Source organism: Phasianus colchicus, chromosome 3 (assembly GCF_987193195.1).
Source record: "Phasianus colchicus chromosome 3, bPhaCol1.hap1.1, whole genome shotgun sequence".
NCBI lineage: Eukaryota > Metazoa > Chordata > Aves > Galliformes > Phasianidae > Phasianus > Phasianus colchicus.
In genome coordinates, this window is record NC_143438.1 from 73,325,754 (window position 1) to 73,344,089 (window position 18,336).

General features: G+C 37.4%; 1 protein-coding gene across 1 annotated transcript in view; it reads left to right on the top strand.

Moving 5' to 3' along the window:
- Positions 1 to 18,336, top strand: part of MATN2 (matrilin 2) — a 61,647-nt gene that overhangs the window by 16,041 nt on the left and 27,270 nt on the right. The window contains exons 3-5 of the mRNA XM_031591046.2: positions 2,736 to 2,858; positions 7,657 to 7,779; positions 11,965 to 12,087. Coding sequence (XP_031446906.2) covers positions 2,736 to 2,858; positions 7,657 to 7,779; positions 11,965 to 12,087 — 369 coding nt within the window. The remainder of the gene's footprint in view (positions 1 to 2,735; positions 2,859 to 7,656; positions 7,780 to 11,964; positions 12,088 to 18,336) is intronic.

Genomic DNA, 18,336 nt, shown 5'->3' on the forward strand with positions numbered 1-18,336 from the left:
TGGGGCACTCTGCTGACTAGATTCAACTTGCCATTAAGAGAAAATTGTCTCCAGTGTGATCCCAGAGGGACTATCATTGTACCTTGGACACCTTAGTTCTTTCCTGGATCAATTCAAGGCACCCCTATGGTCACAATCTGCTAGGCTTCATGCCTTGGGAAAATAACTGGACTCTTCAGTTGTGTTTGGACAGTCCTTGTGTCTGTGTATTCACAGTTCCTATGAAGTTAAGAGAAGAATTTTGCCAAATGATGAAGCTGTGTGGGCAAGGTAAAAAGTAAAATGAATTAGCCATTGTTACCCTGTGGATATCAGGGATTTCCCAGTCCTTAGCAATTAAATTCTGAGAAGAATCCATTTAAACTGTGTGGGCTTTCCCTGTGATTTCTGCATCTGGCTTCTAAAGGTTCAGTTGTGCCAGATACAATAGTTCAGGCCAGGGGATCCCATGGACCTCTTTCTATTGCCAGTCAGCAAGGTAAATTAGGAGGAAGCAATGTCTTGGGAAATCAGAAGCAAGTGGAGTGAGACGAGATGAAAACTAGAAAGGAAATGGAATTGGAGATAGAATCCAAGAAGGGAGATGGAGATCGAATAGAAGAAAGACAAAGAAGTTGGGCTGGAGCAGTCAGAAGCAAGTAGTCTTTTTTATCCTCCTAACATAGACAGTGGTGTCATCCTTATTTTATGCTTGAGGAACAAAAACAGAATCAGGGCGAAAACTGTCAGCATCGTCCACTAACTTTAAAACTTTGAGTGCGCTCAATGGTCTGATTTTCTGGAGCACTGAGCATTTTTAGCATGATGGAATATATCCGCCACAACTTTATACCCATCACTTGCAACTGAGAGCCCTGCATTCTTTCAAATCCAGTTGCAAGTATTTCTAGCTGAAAACAGAGTGTGAACATTGATGTGTCCTTGAAGATATTGATACTATTGACTTGTCTAAAGTCAAATAGGGAACCCATGGCAAAGTTTGGGATAAAATCTAATTCACAAGGCTCACATTCAAATTCCAAATCCATGCAATTCTTTCTATTATTTCAGTCCCTGACTTTGTCCGCCAAACAGCTCCTACAAGTCAGGCAGAAGTTGAGCATACAACAGCCTCTTTCACCACAGAAAAAAAATAAGTAATTGATACGTGAAGTCAGTAACAAGTAGCAGTGATATATTCTCAGAATGAACTCAGCTGTTGGGGATGCTTTTTTTTTTTTCCTCCCCTTTACAAGATTTGATACTGGAGGTCTGACTGTGTTTGGAGGATTATTCTTGGAGAAATGTTACGGAGGAATATGGTGAGATTTTTTGATATGTAAACTGTTGACATTTTTATGTTTTTAATTTGTCATATTTTAAGTGCCTCTTTGGTCATAACAAATTGTACCTGATGTTGCAAAGTAGTGAAATGTAGCCAGGATGAAACTCATCAGAGTTTATCAGAGATCATGAACTTTACTTTTAGAAAGGCAGAAGAATGAATAGACCAGTAATACCAGTAGGTGTGCATTCATACAGATAAAAGCACTTGAGATGTTTTGTTATGGCAGACAATGAGTTCAAAAAAGCTGATTAAGAGAGTTGGGAATTGTGGTGGTTTCTGTATTAGCAATAAATGCATAACTTTGGTAAATGTTCCAAAGACACAATAAATAGCATGTATTGCAAAAACTCTTTTTTTTTTCTCGCAGATGTTCCATGCCTACTACATGTGAAGTTATTTATTAGGCTTTTATGGTGGCTGCTAGAAAATTACTGTTGAATATCTATTCCATAAATTTTGATGTTTGCCAACCTAGCAGCATAATGAGCACATCAGTCCCTAATTGTCTTTGAGAAAAACAGATTATTTTCCACACATTATTCTCTGAGAACAATTCACCTGTATATTATAGGAATGACATACCCACAGTGCTCTAGTGTAAGAAAAAAGTCATTGAGATTCATTACTTCCCCACAGAAAATCTGATATGGGAAAAAAAATAGCTAGGTAATGAATTTGGCAGAATAGGTCTGCTTTTTTTTTCTTCCTGTCACAGTCTGTTGCATTTTACTATTTGCTATTAGAGACATAAAATGTGAGCAGATTAAAAAAAAATAGGCTCAGGAACAGTTATACTCTGGGGTGTAGCTCAGCTCAGCTTCCTCTTATCAAGTTTCAGAGATGCTTGACTTCACTGTAGTCATATCTTGTCCAGACATTCCTCAAAATTAATAAACTGGCAAACAAGATTCTTCATCAGGTATTTTTTTTCCAATCATTCTGTACTAGTGTTGAGCTGTAGGGTACTTCATTCAGGAAATTAAATGTTCTCTAGAACAATTTGTAATTAAATTACTGTTATTTCTAAATTTGAATGTGGTGCCTGTTTCATTGTTTTCATGGAACCAATAAGTAATTAGTGCTTCCAGATGCTCTATTGTAATTTTTTGTTGTTGTTTATATCTCTCTTCTGTAAATAATTTTGTGTCCAAAATGATGTCACTATTGTCTACCAGACAGATTATATATAAACTCCTATTTTTATTAAGAATAAAAGTATAATTCTGTTTGGTAAGGGTTTTTTTTATACTAAGCTGTAGGCGTAAGCTTCCATTTTTGTCTTGACTGTTGAAATTTAACTCAGTTTTTTTAAATGACTTCAGTGAAGTATTTTAAACCATTTATTATTGAATTGTGACAACAAATAAGCAAGTCCAGTGATTAATAACCTCTTACTTTTTTCTTTCAGTGCCCCATATGTGCAGTATAGCTGAGCATCGCTGTGATCATTTCTGCATAAATACCCCAGGCTCCTATGTATGCAGATGTAAGCAAGGTTACATCCTGAACGCTGACCAGAAGACTTGCAGCAGTATGTTATCTTTCTAAACTATTCTTTCTTGTGTCACTCAAAAGCACTTAACGTCAGTGGTTTGAGTTGGGTTCATAAAGAAGAACTGAACTCATTATGTAATTAATGGTAATCACGAAGAGTCTAAAAAAGTGAAGTTGTATTTTGTGGGGTTTTTTTATGAAGTTCTTGTAAGCCGTTGTGAAATACATCAAGCGAATTATCAAGCAGTAGTACACTGCAGCTACATAAAGTTGCATTTGAATTTTAGTGATGTAATAAGTCCAAAAATGAAACAACGATCAAGAAAGAACTGTTTCATCATCTCATATTAAATGATCACAACTAATTTAGTAACCTGTCTAGATAGCAGCCTACTGGTTGCTTTTCCTAAGTGGCACAGTAAGGCACAATAAACCACATACTACAAAACTGGGACGTAACTTGCCATTCTGGAAAACTTTCTGAACTCTGCATGAAATATAACCTTAAAATCTTTCAGAAGAGAGTTTCAAAAGTCTTTGTTGTGCTCTCATTTGTTCTATATTTTTTTTTTTTTTTAAGCAATTGGCTTTAACTATATAGTTCATAATAACATATTTCAGTTTAATTGTGATCTAATACTAAGCAGTATTTCTTTTGTCCATTTTGTCTTGCATCCTCATAAATAACAGCAGAATACATAAGAAAGACATGCCAAATTTATTTCTCTATCCACAATTATTTTGAATTAATTGCGAGGTAATAAGTTTTATCACTTGTGAAAAATACACTTGCTAAAAATGCAGTTCCTTACCCCACAAAACTCCATGGGTTCAAACCAAATTTGCCAAACTGATTTTAGTTGCAAGAATTATTTTGAAAAATGTCTTTTGAAAGAGATGGAGAAAGCTATCATGGTGAGGACAATGAATGTCCCCCTCACAGTATGTGATTTAGACATGAGGGGAAGGATGCAGGCTCAGATCCTGCCCTTGTATGATCAACATCTTAATCAAGTAGTTTGGGATTAAGGTGTTGTTTGTCTCCTCTTTGATGATTGAAACAATGGGAATATGTCAGTATCTGAGAGGACTCCGCAGATTGAGTATTAGGACTCTTACTTCTGTAGTGGGACAGTTTTAGTCAGAGCCTCAGCAACTAGATATGGGGTCCAGAAGATGTCAGTGCTGGAACTGTATGGTGATTTTTGCTGGTGTATGGAGACATGTTCAGATTCTTTGGGTTGTAGGAGGAAATTGCTTTTGAATTGTTCACCTATTATAGTGTTGAGCCGGGGGATGAGCTATTTTGAGGAATCATTGTTTTATTTGCCCTTCTCACCAGCATCCCTTATCAAATGTAGATATTTGTCGTACGCAGCTGTCTGAATTATGTTTAGTGTTTTCAACAATTTATTCGACATTTATTTGTATGTTTATTCAGGCTTTTGTTTCTTAAGAAGAAGCAATGTAATGATGTAATTTGAAATATTTTCTAATTATTGCTTAGTTTAGCAGCTGAGCCAAGACAAGAATAGTGACAAGAACAGTTTTTACACAGCCTATTCTCTATGCTTCCATGTGTTTGTGCTTCCAAAATGAGTGGTTGGAATCCCAAATGAAGGCTCCAACTCTTCAATCATATTTCAGTAATATTTCCTAACTACTTCTTTCTGTTTTTCCCCTTTTAAAATGCTTCTCATTGTAGAGTTTTGTATTTTAAAACCTTTGATTTGAACTCCTTTTGTGTTCTAGATTTCCTAGTACCAATAAAAAAAAAAAGGAAGAATTCTTTTTCTTTCAGCATTGTTCTGGAATTTACTTAAAATACAAAATCTCTCCTTTCTTAAAATTTCTTCTTACATGTTTTTTTCTGTCCTCACCCCTAGCATCAGTTTGGACAATTGAATTTGGAGAATAATACTGCTAAAACTGGAAAATAAATTTGGTTCAACTAAGAGTACAAAATAATGAAAATTTTAATTGCAAGCATGAAAAATAATTTATTGTGTCTTCTGTTGTATTGTGTTATATTTTCATTGGTTTTTTTAGCCAGTAGTTCAGCTTATGGTCGCTGCACTGCTGCGAATTACAGATAAATTTCCAAGACAATTTTGGAATTGTGTGGAGTTTTCCTCCTGATGGCCTGTGCATGGTAGTATGCGTTGCTTCTATACAACTTTTAAAACTCACTGCTTTACTTTTCTTTTTAAAAAAATTTTGTTATGACACAGTTTTCCCTATTTATCTATCGCACATGATATGCTTGACTATGTACTTGTTTTGATCATCAACCAGATGGTAGTAGATCTGAGTTTGCTAAATATGGAAGGGACACAAGTCATTCCATGTATTTGTAGCTACTTTTCTACATTACCAAACTATAAACTAGTTTTGACAATTGCACTCAAAATCTAAGATTAGATTATAAATTATATAAATAGTTTATATTAATTAAAACAGTATAAAAGTTCAGGGAAGTAACAGAATTCATGAGTAAAGGGGACCAAAGCTGGACAAACTGGACTGCTTATTTGTGGAGTGAGGGTGAGGAGTAGTGATATAAGAACCCGAAGTCTGTGACCATGTTAGTTACTTTCATAGTTATTTTTCACCCGTGCACAGGGACAACATGTTTTCACTTGACCTCTAAGTAAAATAAATCTACGTTATATTGATGTTTAGTGCAGTACATGATCAACATAAAACAGATATATTTATCTAAGTTTTGAGTGTACTTCTTAGCTCATTCATGAACTGTTTCCTCACATGTATATTTTAATACTTACTAAATTAAACAGTGAATAAAAAATGAACTGCATTAACATAAATATATATTCTTTTCAACTTTTGGAACTCTTTCTTATGTTGTGAGAGTACAGCATGTCATGTTCAGTTCTTAAAAGCCCTTAGCCAAATGACTTAAATCAGCAGTGAATTAACAGCTTTGCTCCGGGCTGGAAAAGGGTGTTCCTCTTTTGAGTGGATGGTAGTTTTGTTACTTAATGCATTTCAGTTCTGCATGGAAGTCCTTCCCCCCATATTCAGCAGTAGTGAGGCTGCACCTCGAGTATTGTGTTCAGTTTTGGGTCCCTCGCTACAAGAAAGACATTGAGGCCCTGGAACGTGTCCAGAGAAGGGCATTGAAACTGGTGAGGGTCTGGAGCACAAGTCTTATGAGGAGCAGCTGAGGGAGCTGGGATTGTTTAGTCTGGAGAAGAGGAGGCTCAGGGGAGACCTCATTGCACTCTATAGCTTCCTGAAGGGAGGCTGTGATGAGGTGCGGTTTGGCCTCTTTTCCCAGGCCACAAACCGGACCTGAGGAAATGGCTGCAAGTTGTACCAGAAGAGGTTTAGATTAGACATAAGGAAAAACTTTTTCTCTCAGAGAGTGGTCAGGCACTGGAATGGCTGCCCAGGAAGGTGGTGGAGTCACTGTCCCTGGCAGTGTTCGAGAGGTGTCTGGATGAGGAGCTACGAGATATGGGTTAGTGCTTGTGGTACTAATAGGAATGGGAAGGCAGTTGGACTAGATGGTCTTGTAGGTCCTTTCCAACCTTGTGATTCCATGATTCTATGACGGAAAAAAAAGTGCTGTATTTGTGATTTGTGACATTCCACATGAAAGGAAAAAAAAAGTTCAACTCACCTATCTTCCAGAACAAAATCCGGAAAAAAATGTTCCTTTGTTCAACATAAAATATTTTTGCATTTATGTCATTTAGATGGTTTTGCATCCATGCAAAAGATGGAAATCGTTGAGGTGGTTTTGTATTCATGCAAGGATGAAAACCTCTTGTTTGCTCCTTTCACCAAATCTGATCTAACTTTTGTAGGGAAAAGTGGCTATGGCAGATAATGGCTGTTCTATGCTCATTGCACTGCTTGTTTTGTTGCATCTCTTTCATTCTTCTGTAGTTACGCTCAAATCTTACGTTAATACACAAAATAGTACAAAAGAGCATATATGACTGAAAAAAATTACTTATTTTTGGATGTTTATATTGGAACAAGAGAGTTAAATTACTGTTTATGCTGTTCATCATGCCACATGATATGAAGTAGAGAGCTATAAAATAAAATTAGTATTTGTTTGGCTAGTGTCCTAAAACATATTCCAGAACATGTTTTTTTTTTGTAGCTGTAAATTATAATTATGTGTTGAGCAGTTTCCAGGCCTGATCCTGAGCAACACAAAGTACTCTGCCTTCCAGGGATTTCACTGGGGAAACTTGGGATTCTCAGAAAGTGACTCTTTTTGGTCTGTGTTAAAGACAGACAAATGTGCTTCATTACACCAGGAACTGAATTGACCTCATTTGCTGTAGTAATTTTTCTAATGAGACTTGTTGCTTGGGAGGGGCTACTTGTTACAGTATTTTGCATGAAACAAAATAATGATAAAATTCAGAAATTAAATGTTCATGAATCTTTTGCTTTATTTTCATTTTCTTTCCTTTTCCGTCCTCATTACTTATTGGGGAGTTGAAAACAAACGAGAAAAAAAAAAAAAAAAAGAAAATACCAAAATTACTTTCCAATAAAAATGAAGGAATGTATGTAAAAATGGAGGAATGTACATTCAAGCAAATCTACTAAGTACCAGTGTCCCAGTAATTGTTGCCTTCAGCTAAAGGAATGAGCTCCTCAGCTTTGAGTGGTTGTTCTCACTGGTGTAAGAGTTTCTCTATTTGACAAAATATTGGCATGTTTTGTGCTAAAATGAGCTCAAGTTAAAGAGCTCTTCATAGCTTCCTGAAATTTCTTTTCAATCTATAGTCAACCTGTGCAATACAGAAGGTCAAAGAACTTCATATTTGTGCCATTCTGCCTTGTAGCTCAAGACCTTTGCGCTGTGGAGAAGCATAACTGTGAGCAGATTTGTGTGAACACGCCTGGGTCTTATGTCTGTCAGTGTTATGAAGGGTATGAGCTTGATCCAGATGGAAAGAGTTGTGTTGGTGAGTATGAGCTTAGCCATTTGTGTTTATCTCTTGAAACAAACCAAAAAGAAGTCGAATATAAAGTAATGACCAGTTTAGACCTAATAATGATGGGAAGCTCTCCTCTCTCACAAGTGATAAATACAGAAAAATATATGTTGACATGTTTTTAAGTCTTTGCTTATAATTTTGCACAGCAAGTAACATTATTGACTTGAAACTATGTACCTAATGTTTTATTGTATATCCATGCAGGTGGCCAACATTGTACTGACCTGATATGTAATATAACAATTTTTCAAGGAAAACATTATTACTATATATGTATCTCACTTCTTACTCTTTCCTCATTAATACACAGTAAATATTTTTAAAATACTAGGCTGTCACCCTTCTCATAAACATTTCATCCCACACATTTCAGGAAAATATTATCTTCTAGAATCAAATGCACGCACTCACACTCATGTACACAAACATGCACTCATACATAATAACCTAGAGAGTCTTTAAAGAAAAAATGTTTCATTTGTTAGGTATTCTCTTCAGGCAAGCACTTAAATTCGTGCTTAATTTCAAGCATATGCTGAGTTTCCATGGAAGTAAATCCAAGTTGAATGCTTGGCCCCAAGTTTTGCCACAGGCCACTACAAATTACCAGGAAAATCAGCTTCCAACAATTTACACTTTCTTGTTTGGTTGCTTTTTTTAAGAACTCTAATGTAATACAGTCTCTCTTTTATTACCTTCATAGAGTGATTATCTTGCAGAATAATCCTATTTTGATGTGCAAAATAGATAGAATTTATGTATGAAATTGAAAATTCCACTGCATGTTCACTTGGGACACAAAAATGAGGTTTTGATTTTTTTTTAGACTTAGAATAACATAATTTCGTAGAGTAATGTGAGAAAATCAACTCTACTTTAATCTCCTGAAATCTTTTCCTTACGCGTGGCTTCATTTTCTCATTGCATGAGTGTTTACATGTTTTCACATAATTTAACCTTAGCATAATTTGAACACTAATATAACATTTTAAGTACCTGCTTTCTGAAATTGAAATGTTTTGAAAATGCAGCTATGGATATTTGGACAAGAAGACCTGTTAGTTGTTACGTCCACAGACGTTCATCCAGTAATCTTAGCTAATCCTCCTGCCTTTCACTTGTGTAAAGGTCAGACATTTCTCTGCTGTTGATGTAAATACAATCTGAGAGAGAAAATTCGTGACTTGTCTTGGCAGGTTCTTGTATCCCTGGTTCTTTTTACCATATATTTTCATCTGACATATTCATACTTAGTGTCATGAGCTGTTATTACTATTTTGTTCTCTTCCTGCTCCCTGAGGGGCTCATTTTTCTATTTAAGGACCAAAGGCCATGTTAATTGTTTTATCGACAAAGCTGTCAGCCATTTACCTGGATGGCAATAATTAAATAAAATCTCACAAGAGGAGATTACAATGCATCCATTTAAAGTGATCACTGAATGGACAAGCAAGTTTATGAAAAATGTGTAGATTAAGCAGTATTTTCAGCAGTAATTGTGGCTAGTAGAGCACCATCGTCTACCTTTTTAAATAGCTTTTCACATTAACTGTCTTTTATATGATCAAAATCTTGTCAGTTCAAGTGTGGTGGTGATGACCCCTACTTCCTCCGTTATGCTGCTGAGCAGGCAGTCTTCTCAGTCTTAGTCTCACTCTCTCCATCTTCTTGGTGTTGCTGTCTTTTCCTGGCACCGGTGGGCTGTCTGCAATGCTGCTGCAGCTGTTGGGCTCGGGCTCTCTTCACCTGGCAGTGATTTGGCTGCTGGCACCTGTCTACACTCCTGGCACTGATGCTTTTTTTGGCTTGTTTCTAGGTGTTAACTGATCTTCCATTTGTCTCCTCTTCTCCTTCCTCACTTTATTTTTCATTCTTCTAACTTAATGTTACCATTTCTTCCTAGGCTTTATTCTATCCTTTTCCCTAACATATTTCATTCTCTTAAGACTGAAAAACGTATGTAGACATTAGCAGTAATGCAGCAATACCAGAGAAGGGTGATCTGTGCTGCCTGCAGATTGGAGAGGGCAGCATGGGCAGCCAGAGTGCAGAACTGGTAACTGGAAGTGAAAGACAGCTCTCACCATCTTGGTAACCACTTCTAAGCAAGAAAAACATGGTGGAGCAAATCAGGGGAGATGACGACTGGATTCATTGCTTGCTTGTGCAAAATAGCTTTGTCATTCTTTTAGAAAAAGATAATACTGAAGTAGTCATGGTTAACATTAAGTGTTAACATTCTGGTTACAATATCTTGACAGTACAGAAAAGAGAAAATAATGAAACTTAACAAAAATGAGGAAAATATCATTCTGCATTGGTCTTATATAGATTTTGTATATTCACAGTAGATTACAGAGCTTCAGTGTGCGATATGTAAGTTAATAATTCTTCCCAATTTTTTTAAGGAAGATATGAATCCACTGGCAACTTACTCGCTAATTGACAGGCTGTTGGCAAGTTTCACTTCTAAGCAAATGCCACCAAAATGAAATGTAAAGCTGAAAGTGAAATTAAATTGTAGGCTGATTACTAATGCCAGTCTGCAAGGCCAAGCCTGCGTGGAATAAGGGCTTAGGGAGGGAGTGGAAACATAAATACATCTCCAAAAACAGTGTAGCTCATGAAGGATTCTAAGACTAGTTGACCTATTTAGTTGTCTCTCAACTTCAGATCATTAGTTGGGCAGTCACAGGTCTTTTGGTAGAACTGCATGTTCACTAAAGTTTAAATGCAAAGGAGGAAGCGATTTATATGGGCTGTTTCTTAGGGGTGATGATGTATGGAAAGAAAGTTGCATATTCTTTTGTGTACTTATTTGCTAATGTGTCTTCTAAAACACTTGAAAATGTGCACTTGGTTAGAATTTAAGAGGAAATCTGACTAATTATGTAACACTTTAGATCCTTGTAATAGATATTCAACAAATATGTTTTTATATGAAGCTATTTGGTGTGGAAACAGGAAGGTACTTGCCAGGAAAACATTTTCACGTGGTAGCCAGTAAGTAATCTAATTTGGCTTAATTCAGCACAAGGCTTTAAAGAAGCTCTTTCTATGTAATTAACTAGGTTATTTACTTTCGTGACTAGATGACCTTCAGTATCTTAGCATACCTGAGTGTGCATTGTTTGCAGAGAGAGGTCTATTACAGAGAAAAAAAATATTTAATTAAAACAAACTACTCACTCTTAGAAATAGTTTGGGAGGGTCAGCAGTATATAGAGTCATAAAAAATATTACTCAGTTGGCAAAGATGGGGAAACTGTCTCAATAAACATCTGTGTGAAGTTAGATACATTAGGAATCGAGTAAACTTGTCTAAAGTGGGCCTGGCAGCCTTTGGGGGCAGGACACCTGCTTTGTGAGTTGTCTTTGATTTCTTCTAGGGCCTTCTGTGTAAGGAAACAGCTTAACCTGTAAAAAAATAAAATAACAAAATTAATTTTACTTCCTTAGTGCTTTCAAATGAGAGTGTCTGAGTAAACTCTGAAGTATTACGTTAGTACCCTTTTGGCAATCTGTCTTGCGAATATGCATTTGTGTAATAGATGACCAGACTGAAAAAATATGTGACTAGAATAACAGTGTTTTATTTCTTTCCCACAAAGGGCATTGTATAAGCAAAATAGCAGTGAAAATCAACTGAAGCTCTCAGGCTTCATAGTTGTGCCTGATTTTACAGGATGACTCTGGAGCAAAGTAGAAGGTATTGTTATCAGTCTCTCATATATCCACAGGTCTTGATAACTAATACAGCTAGGAAGGAATTAAAGAAAACCAGGGCAATTCCAGGGCTGGATCTGGACAGACAGAAGACAAAACTAAATCAAATAAATTCTGCAACTTCCTGGTCTACAGTATGAAGATCTGGACAGAGTTAATGAGCGAGGCATGGTTTCCAAATTTGAGAAAACACAGCGAGAATGTTCCTGACAGAGTTGATAAATGTTCAGAAAGTAGGAGAAATAATGTAGGACTCATATGAAATCTAATTTGAAGTGCACTGCTTTTTGCAGAAAGGTTCTTTTGGACAAAAATTATGTCAGCTTTTCCTTCTCTTGTAGCTACTGTAACTAGTATATAATCTGTATGTGTAATAGTTCTGATTTTGTATTTCTAATTATACATGTTACTCTTGTTCTTTTTCAGTTGTAGACTACTGTGCTGTGGATAATCAAGGTTGCCAACATGAATGTGTTAACACAGAGGACTCTTATTACTGTAGATGCCACCCAGGGTTCATTTTAAATCCAGATAAAAGAACTTGCAGAAGTAAGTTATCGTACGGTTTAATTATGAACAGTATGTACTCCTTCTTTCTAGTCCTCACTGTTCCTGGGAACGCTGAATAATATGTCGGGTATAGAAAATGATAGAGTGCCCTTGAAGCCAAATGTCATAAAAGTTAATAAAGCTGTTTTGAGCATTAGTTTGTTTTTATGGAGAGGGTGTAGATGTAGAGGCCCCTTCTATGAACAGGCTCCTGTTCCAATAGTATGAGCCAAAAGCTTTGTCTTGCATAGTCTCTTTGATTATCCAGATTTTTCATTTAGAGTATCATCTCCCTGCTTAGATGAACAAGGCTGTACAAGATGATTTGTAATTACCTTGGTTGCTAAAATTAAACAGAGTGAATAGTTCCACATCAGAAGAGACATTGCAGCCTGTATTCCTATGGATTTTCTTCCATAGTGTGTTCTTTGATATCTTGTGCCAGAGGTATCTCTGGGAAAATGAGTAGCCTCTACAAATCTTCCATGTTTCTATCAGGTTATAATAACTTCAGAGGTTTGCTTGTTTCTCAAATTTAATTGGCACTGGACTAACAAGTTCTAAAGTTACCAGAATTGGAAGAGATATAAAGTGAAAGAGAACTTACAGACCAGAAAATACTCTTGCCAAGGCTTCCCTTAGTTCTCCATAGAGTTTAATGTAATAATGAACTTCAGGAGGTATGAAGGGAAAGTCTTGATAGACACTCCTAGTTGACTTTTTTTCTTGTAAAGACAGACCAGGTAACTATACCTTACTTTGCATTTGTAGCCAGAAAAAGCTCATTAGTTTTTAAGTGAGTGGAATTGCTGATGCCAGTGATAAATTTAGCCCGTGTTATCTAATAATGGGAAGAACTATTTTTTCTCAAAAAAAAAAAAAAAAAAAAAATCCTAAATATAGCATTTCTGTGTTTTTAGAGGCGGCATTTAAGTCTTTATCTTAAGAGAAGACTGCACTGGGCATTAAGCTTGATACTGTTTCACTTAATATTTAGAAATAAAATGTCTAATTCAAACTGTACATCTGACCTCATGATCCTGAAAAAGAGACATGTACTTCCAGAAGGTGTCATACCTCTGACTGTATTTTCCTTGACTGTATAGGGAGCTACATGCTTTGCCAGACCAGACACATGATTTATAGATAAACAATCAGAGAATTCAGAGAGGTGAATTTACTTCATCCCCAAGGGACAGATTATACTTGAACCCAGTTCATGTTGCTTGTAGTTTGCATGAAGCAGCCCATTTGTCAAATATCTGTCAGCTAAGAGCTGGCTGAATTCTCTTATACTTCCATATCCATATGTTTTGGAAATCTAGTATAGTGTAAGTGCATTCCACTGCCCAAGCAAAAAGTTCTTGTGAATTCTTTCAATTTAAGATCGGGAATTTTAATCAGTGTTTTCTCTTCCAATTTGAATTGATCAAAGACCTTCAAACTGCATCTTTTACATAACATTTTATGTCTTGAATTGTTTGTAGCTTATTGTCTGATCCTATGAATTGTTTTTAACTATTTAACTTGATGAGCCATAGACTCTGGAAGCTGAAAGAATGTTCTGTGAAAATAGGATTTCACGCTTGTCCTCTCTGTCCTCTGCTTTAATTATTGTCTAATTGAATCTCAGAAAGCTCCAATGGAGAATCCACAACCTGTCTGTGTAGCCAATTCCACTGCTGGTCTGTCTTTCCAGTGAAGAACATTTTCCTCATGCCAAACCTGAATCACCCAAACCAATGATTCTTGTTTTATCATCTGACACTACCAAGAAATGTTTAGATCCACTACCTTTGTAATGACATAGTCTTCCACTTCACCAGGCTAGGTAAGACCAGAATCCTGAAGCACTCTGAACAAGTCATGTGCAGAATGCCCTGGACAATGTTAATAGGCTTTTGTTGAGCCCTCTTGCATTTACTGCCTTTAACTGTGTGGGGAAGTACCGTTCCAAAACTGTACAATATACATCAATACGACCTCACCAGTGCTGAGAGGAGGAGAGGTAGTAATTTCTGCTTGCTGTGCTTCACCTGTGTGTTCCAATGTGAAGTTTTCTTCATTTGCAGTGAGATTTACACTGTTGTCTTGAATTCAAGATCACATTCACCATAAATCCCAAGGGACTTTCCATCACAGGTGCTACTCAGTTAGTATCATAGTCCTAGTGGCACCAACAGGCCTAAATGGCCCTGCCCACCCACCTCCCCCCCCTTCCTATATCCTAGAAACCTCATTTCATTTCCTCCTGAAGCTCTCAGTTCCTTTCCCAACAATTCTTAGACATGCTGGTCTCCAGAAATGTATAGGCCTAAGCCAGGCACTAGCACTCACTGATCCAGATCCTGACCAACAGATTGACTTCCCGTCTTGGTTGTGGCCTTACTCTGCCACTGCAGACCTGACCAGTGATCGATGGGCTGTGTCTGATACTGGCTCACTCACCAGTGGTACCCTCACGTGACATATGGTCTGGCTTCCTGGCTTGACCTTAGACATACCTCATCACCATGAACTTGTCATATGATGTGAACTCCTTGATTAAACTTGGCTACCATTTACGGTCTTGCCCTGCTCAACTCACTCAGGTACTTCAGGGTAGTGTGATGTTGGCAAGACCCCTGCCCTGCCCTGCCCTGCTCTATTGTTGCCCTTGGCTCCCTTTCAGTTAGGGAGCAGCTGGCCCATTCTGCTAACTGATGGCAGATTTTGTGTCAATCTCTGCAAGCTAGGGGGTGTTTCCATGACAGATGTAGAACTTTCCAATTCTTGCTGAATTTCATTAGGCTTCTGTTGGTCCAGTTGTAAAGTTTATCAAGGTTTCTCTGTACTGCTGCTTGCTTACAGTCACTGTCCCTAATTCAGTGTCATCCACAGATTTGAATAGGGTACACCTTGTGCCATCATCTATCTGTCATTAATTAAGGTTTTCTTAGCAGTGTGCCACGCAGTACTGCAGCCTTGTGGTACTTTGGCCACTGTCAGCAACTAGCCAAACATGAAGCCATACATCCATGCCCTTTAAGGCTGGTGACTTAGAAAATTCTCACTCTAGCCATCTTTTCTTCTAGACTGTGCTTCCTCAACTTCCAAATGAGAGTACTGTGCAAGACAGCATCAAGAGTAGTGTCAGGGGATATTCCACACACTGGTCTCCATTTGTCCACAGACCTGGTAGTTTCACGATTGAAGGTGATTGGGTTGGTCAGTCATGATTTGCCCTTGATAGATCCACTTTGACTATTCCTGTCTATCTTTTTGTCGTTCATATATTTGGAATTTGATTCTGAGAGGATATGCCCTGTGATCCTTGGAATGAAATGGTGCTAATTGTTCTACAGTTCCCTGTGTCTTCTTGCATTTTTTTAAGATGAATGTAATGGCAGCTTTTTTCACTTATGAGGGACCTCTCTCAGTCTCTGAATTTTCATCCATGATAGACACTGACCTCATAATCAGATCAGTTGTCTTTTCCACCACTCCCCAACAGTGGACCCACCTGTTCTAAGTAGACTTTAAACTGTGTGGCTTACCCCTCTGTGCCAGTACACATGGAAGTCTGGGAGTAGGCTTTGCCTGTGAGAATCAGAAATTAAAGAGGTTTGTAGTTTGGTTTTTTTTCCTCTTTCTGTATTGCTTGTCAGGTTGTTCCCTTAGCCACCAACAGAACCATGTTTTGGAGATTCATGATCCTTGAGGTCCCTTCCAACCCTGGCAATTCTGTGATTCAATTCTGTGATTCTCTGACTTCCTTATTTCTGCTAGAGTATTTGTAGACTCCCGTCATACTACCCTTTGTGTACCTCAGTAGTGATATGTCCAGCTGGGCTTTGTTTTTCTTCCCTCTTTCTCCTTCTGCTATTCTCCCTTTTTGTATTTTAGTTTATTGAGAAGTCCCTTAATTAGCTAAGCAGATTTTCCAGCATAAAAGAATCATTTGTTCCTGACTTCTTAGTACGTTTTCTTTAAAACTCATCTGGCTCTCCTGGGCTCCTTTTCTCTTCATGGCTCTTTCCCAGAGGATTCTTCTTAGCAATTCCCTGAATAAGCTGAAATATGAGCTTGTAAAATTCAGAGTCCAAATTCTGTTGTTTCTTCTCCCATCATTCTGGATTATGAGCTTAGTCATCTCATGGTCATAGCACTAAGTAGAATGTTAGCCATCCAGAATTTATGTTAGGGAATTGTCCCCATGCCTGTGCAGGAACATTCTGAGTTGTCTGTACAGTGCTATCTTAGATGCCCCATAGGTGTTTGGATGGTTGAAATTTCCAACCTGAACAAAAGCCTGCAAATTGGAGCCTTCTGCTAACTATTTTTTGAAAAAACTGATCTCCTACATCCTTTTAGTCAGATGGGCTGAAAGACTCCACCACTGCGTTCTTAATTCCCATCTGTACTTGACTAGAAACAATCTGGGCACATCTGTGGTTTTATGTTGGGTGTGTATGGAATGGAAGAGATCTTTTGTTGAAAGTGCACTGCTACACAGAGGAATGTAAATTGAGATCCAAAGATGACTATAAGGCAAGCAGAGTCAGTAATCTCTCTGACAGGTCTTTCAAGTCCCACAGTGCCGAAATAAGAACTGAACAGGTCTTATGACAGTACCCAGGTTCAGTCAACAGTTCAGTGACCACCAGCCAAGTCCATAGTGTTATGAGATGTCCAAGGCCAATCCAGAAAATCAAGTCAGCCAGTCTGTAGGTCAGGATAAGCTATGCAAGGCCCTTGCATGCACAGGCATGCTAATAACATAGCTCGAGGAAGAATGGGCAAGAGCCTAACATTAAATGTAGCTCCCGGACAAGGGTTAGAGGCTGCAGACAAGGCTTCTCACACTTTTGCATCTCAGAATTCAGCTGCCATATTAACTACCATCTCTTTTGTTATAAATACTTTAAATTATAAGGGAGAAAATTCCATCAGGTTGCAACTAAGGAAGAGTCAAAGTAGCTGGATGTAGTAGGCCATAGAGTTTGATTCAGAAGCAGTAGTCAGAGAGGAATGTGCAAATATGTGTAATCATTCTTGTTTAAAATGTGTATCCTGAATCTAAGCATAAATACAACTAACATTTAGTAAGCCACTTTTCCTTACACTTGATATGTTCCAAGCTTTGCTAATTAAATAAACCATAAATAACTGGGTAACTCCTAATGCTGCAAAAGTCAGGACAGCATGAGAGCTCTTCAGAACAAAAATGTGTTCTAGTTCCCGTATGCTATGAGTCACTCTACCTCTGAGTTTGCATAAACAACATGAATGAGCAAACTTCAGATCACTGGATTTAACATGTTTGTAAATTTAAACCTTTTCTCTGTACGTTTCTATATATGTGACTTAAGTTCTGAATCTCAGAGGTGATCACCAGCTAGCCAAGACTCACACCATTGGTAGACCAGATCACAGTATCAGAAAGCAGGCCAGGGCCAATAGCTGCAGCTCCCAAGACCTTGTAATTTTCTTAGAATCATGTTTTTTCTTTCAAAAATTGAAAGTAAGCTTCAGTGCTCATAGCTACAAAGAAAAGTTTGAAAATGTAAATGTTATCACACAGTCATGCGTGTCTTACAAATTTTTTCTGAGGTTTACTCCAGTTTTTTCAGAATGAAATAAAAGGAGCACAGCTCATTAGGGGAATCCTGCCAACACTGGCAGTATGCTATGTGTGTGAAGAGAGCGGTAAACTGAGATTATTGGTGAGGAAGGCAGAGGTAATTCCTAGCTACTGAATTAACAAGAGGATTTCTGGCACTGCTACTGCTTGGTTTATTATTGGTGAATGCTTTCAACACATGTAAAGGCTCAATTGTGTTAGATTGCCACACATACAAGAAAAGAACAGTTCCTTCTCCAGGAAGCTAATTAATCTCTGGGAATAATAATTTGCAAGTACGTAGCAGATCATATCAAACTTCCTGAGTAAAATAAAAAGGCAGTTCTGATGAGATAGTGTAGAGGACTGAGCCACGAAACATTAAGAAATATTTAATTTTCTTATTTCTGTACCGCATATAGTGCATGTGTTTTTCAATAATTCATTTAAGTATATATATCTGGTATACCCAAGTACAGCAGACATTTTAGATGGTGAATATGTTATTTTCACAATTTGAAACAGTACGTTAAAAGTTACAAATGGTGCATATGGAAAGAAAATACCTAAAGAAAAAAAAAAAATTAGGTAAATGGCTTTTACCAAGCCTACTTCTGGGAAATTATATTTATCAGTGACCTAGGTTC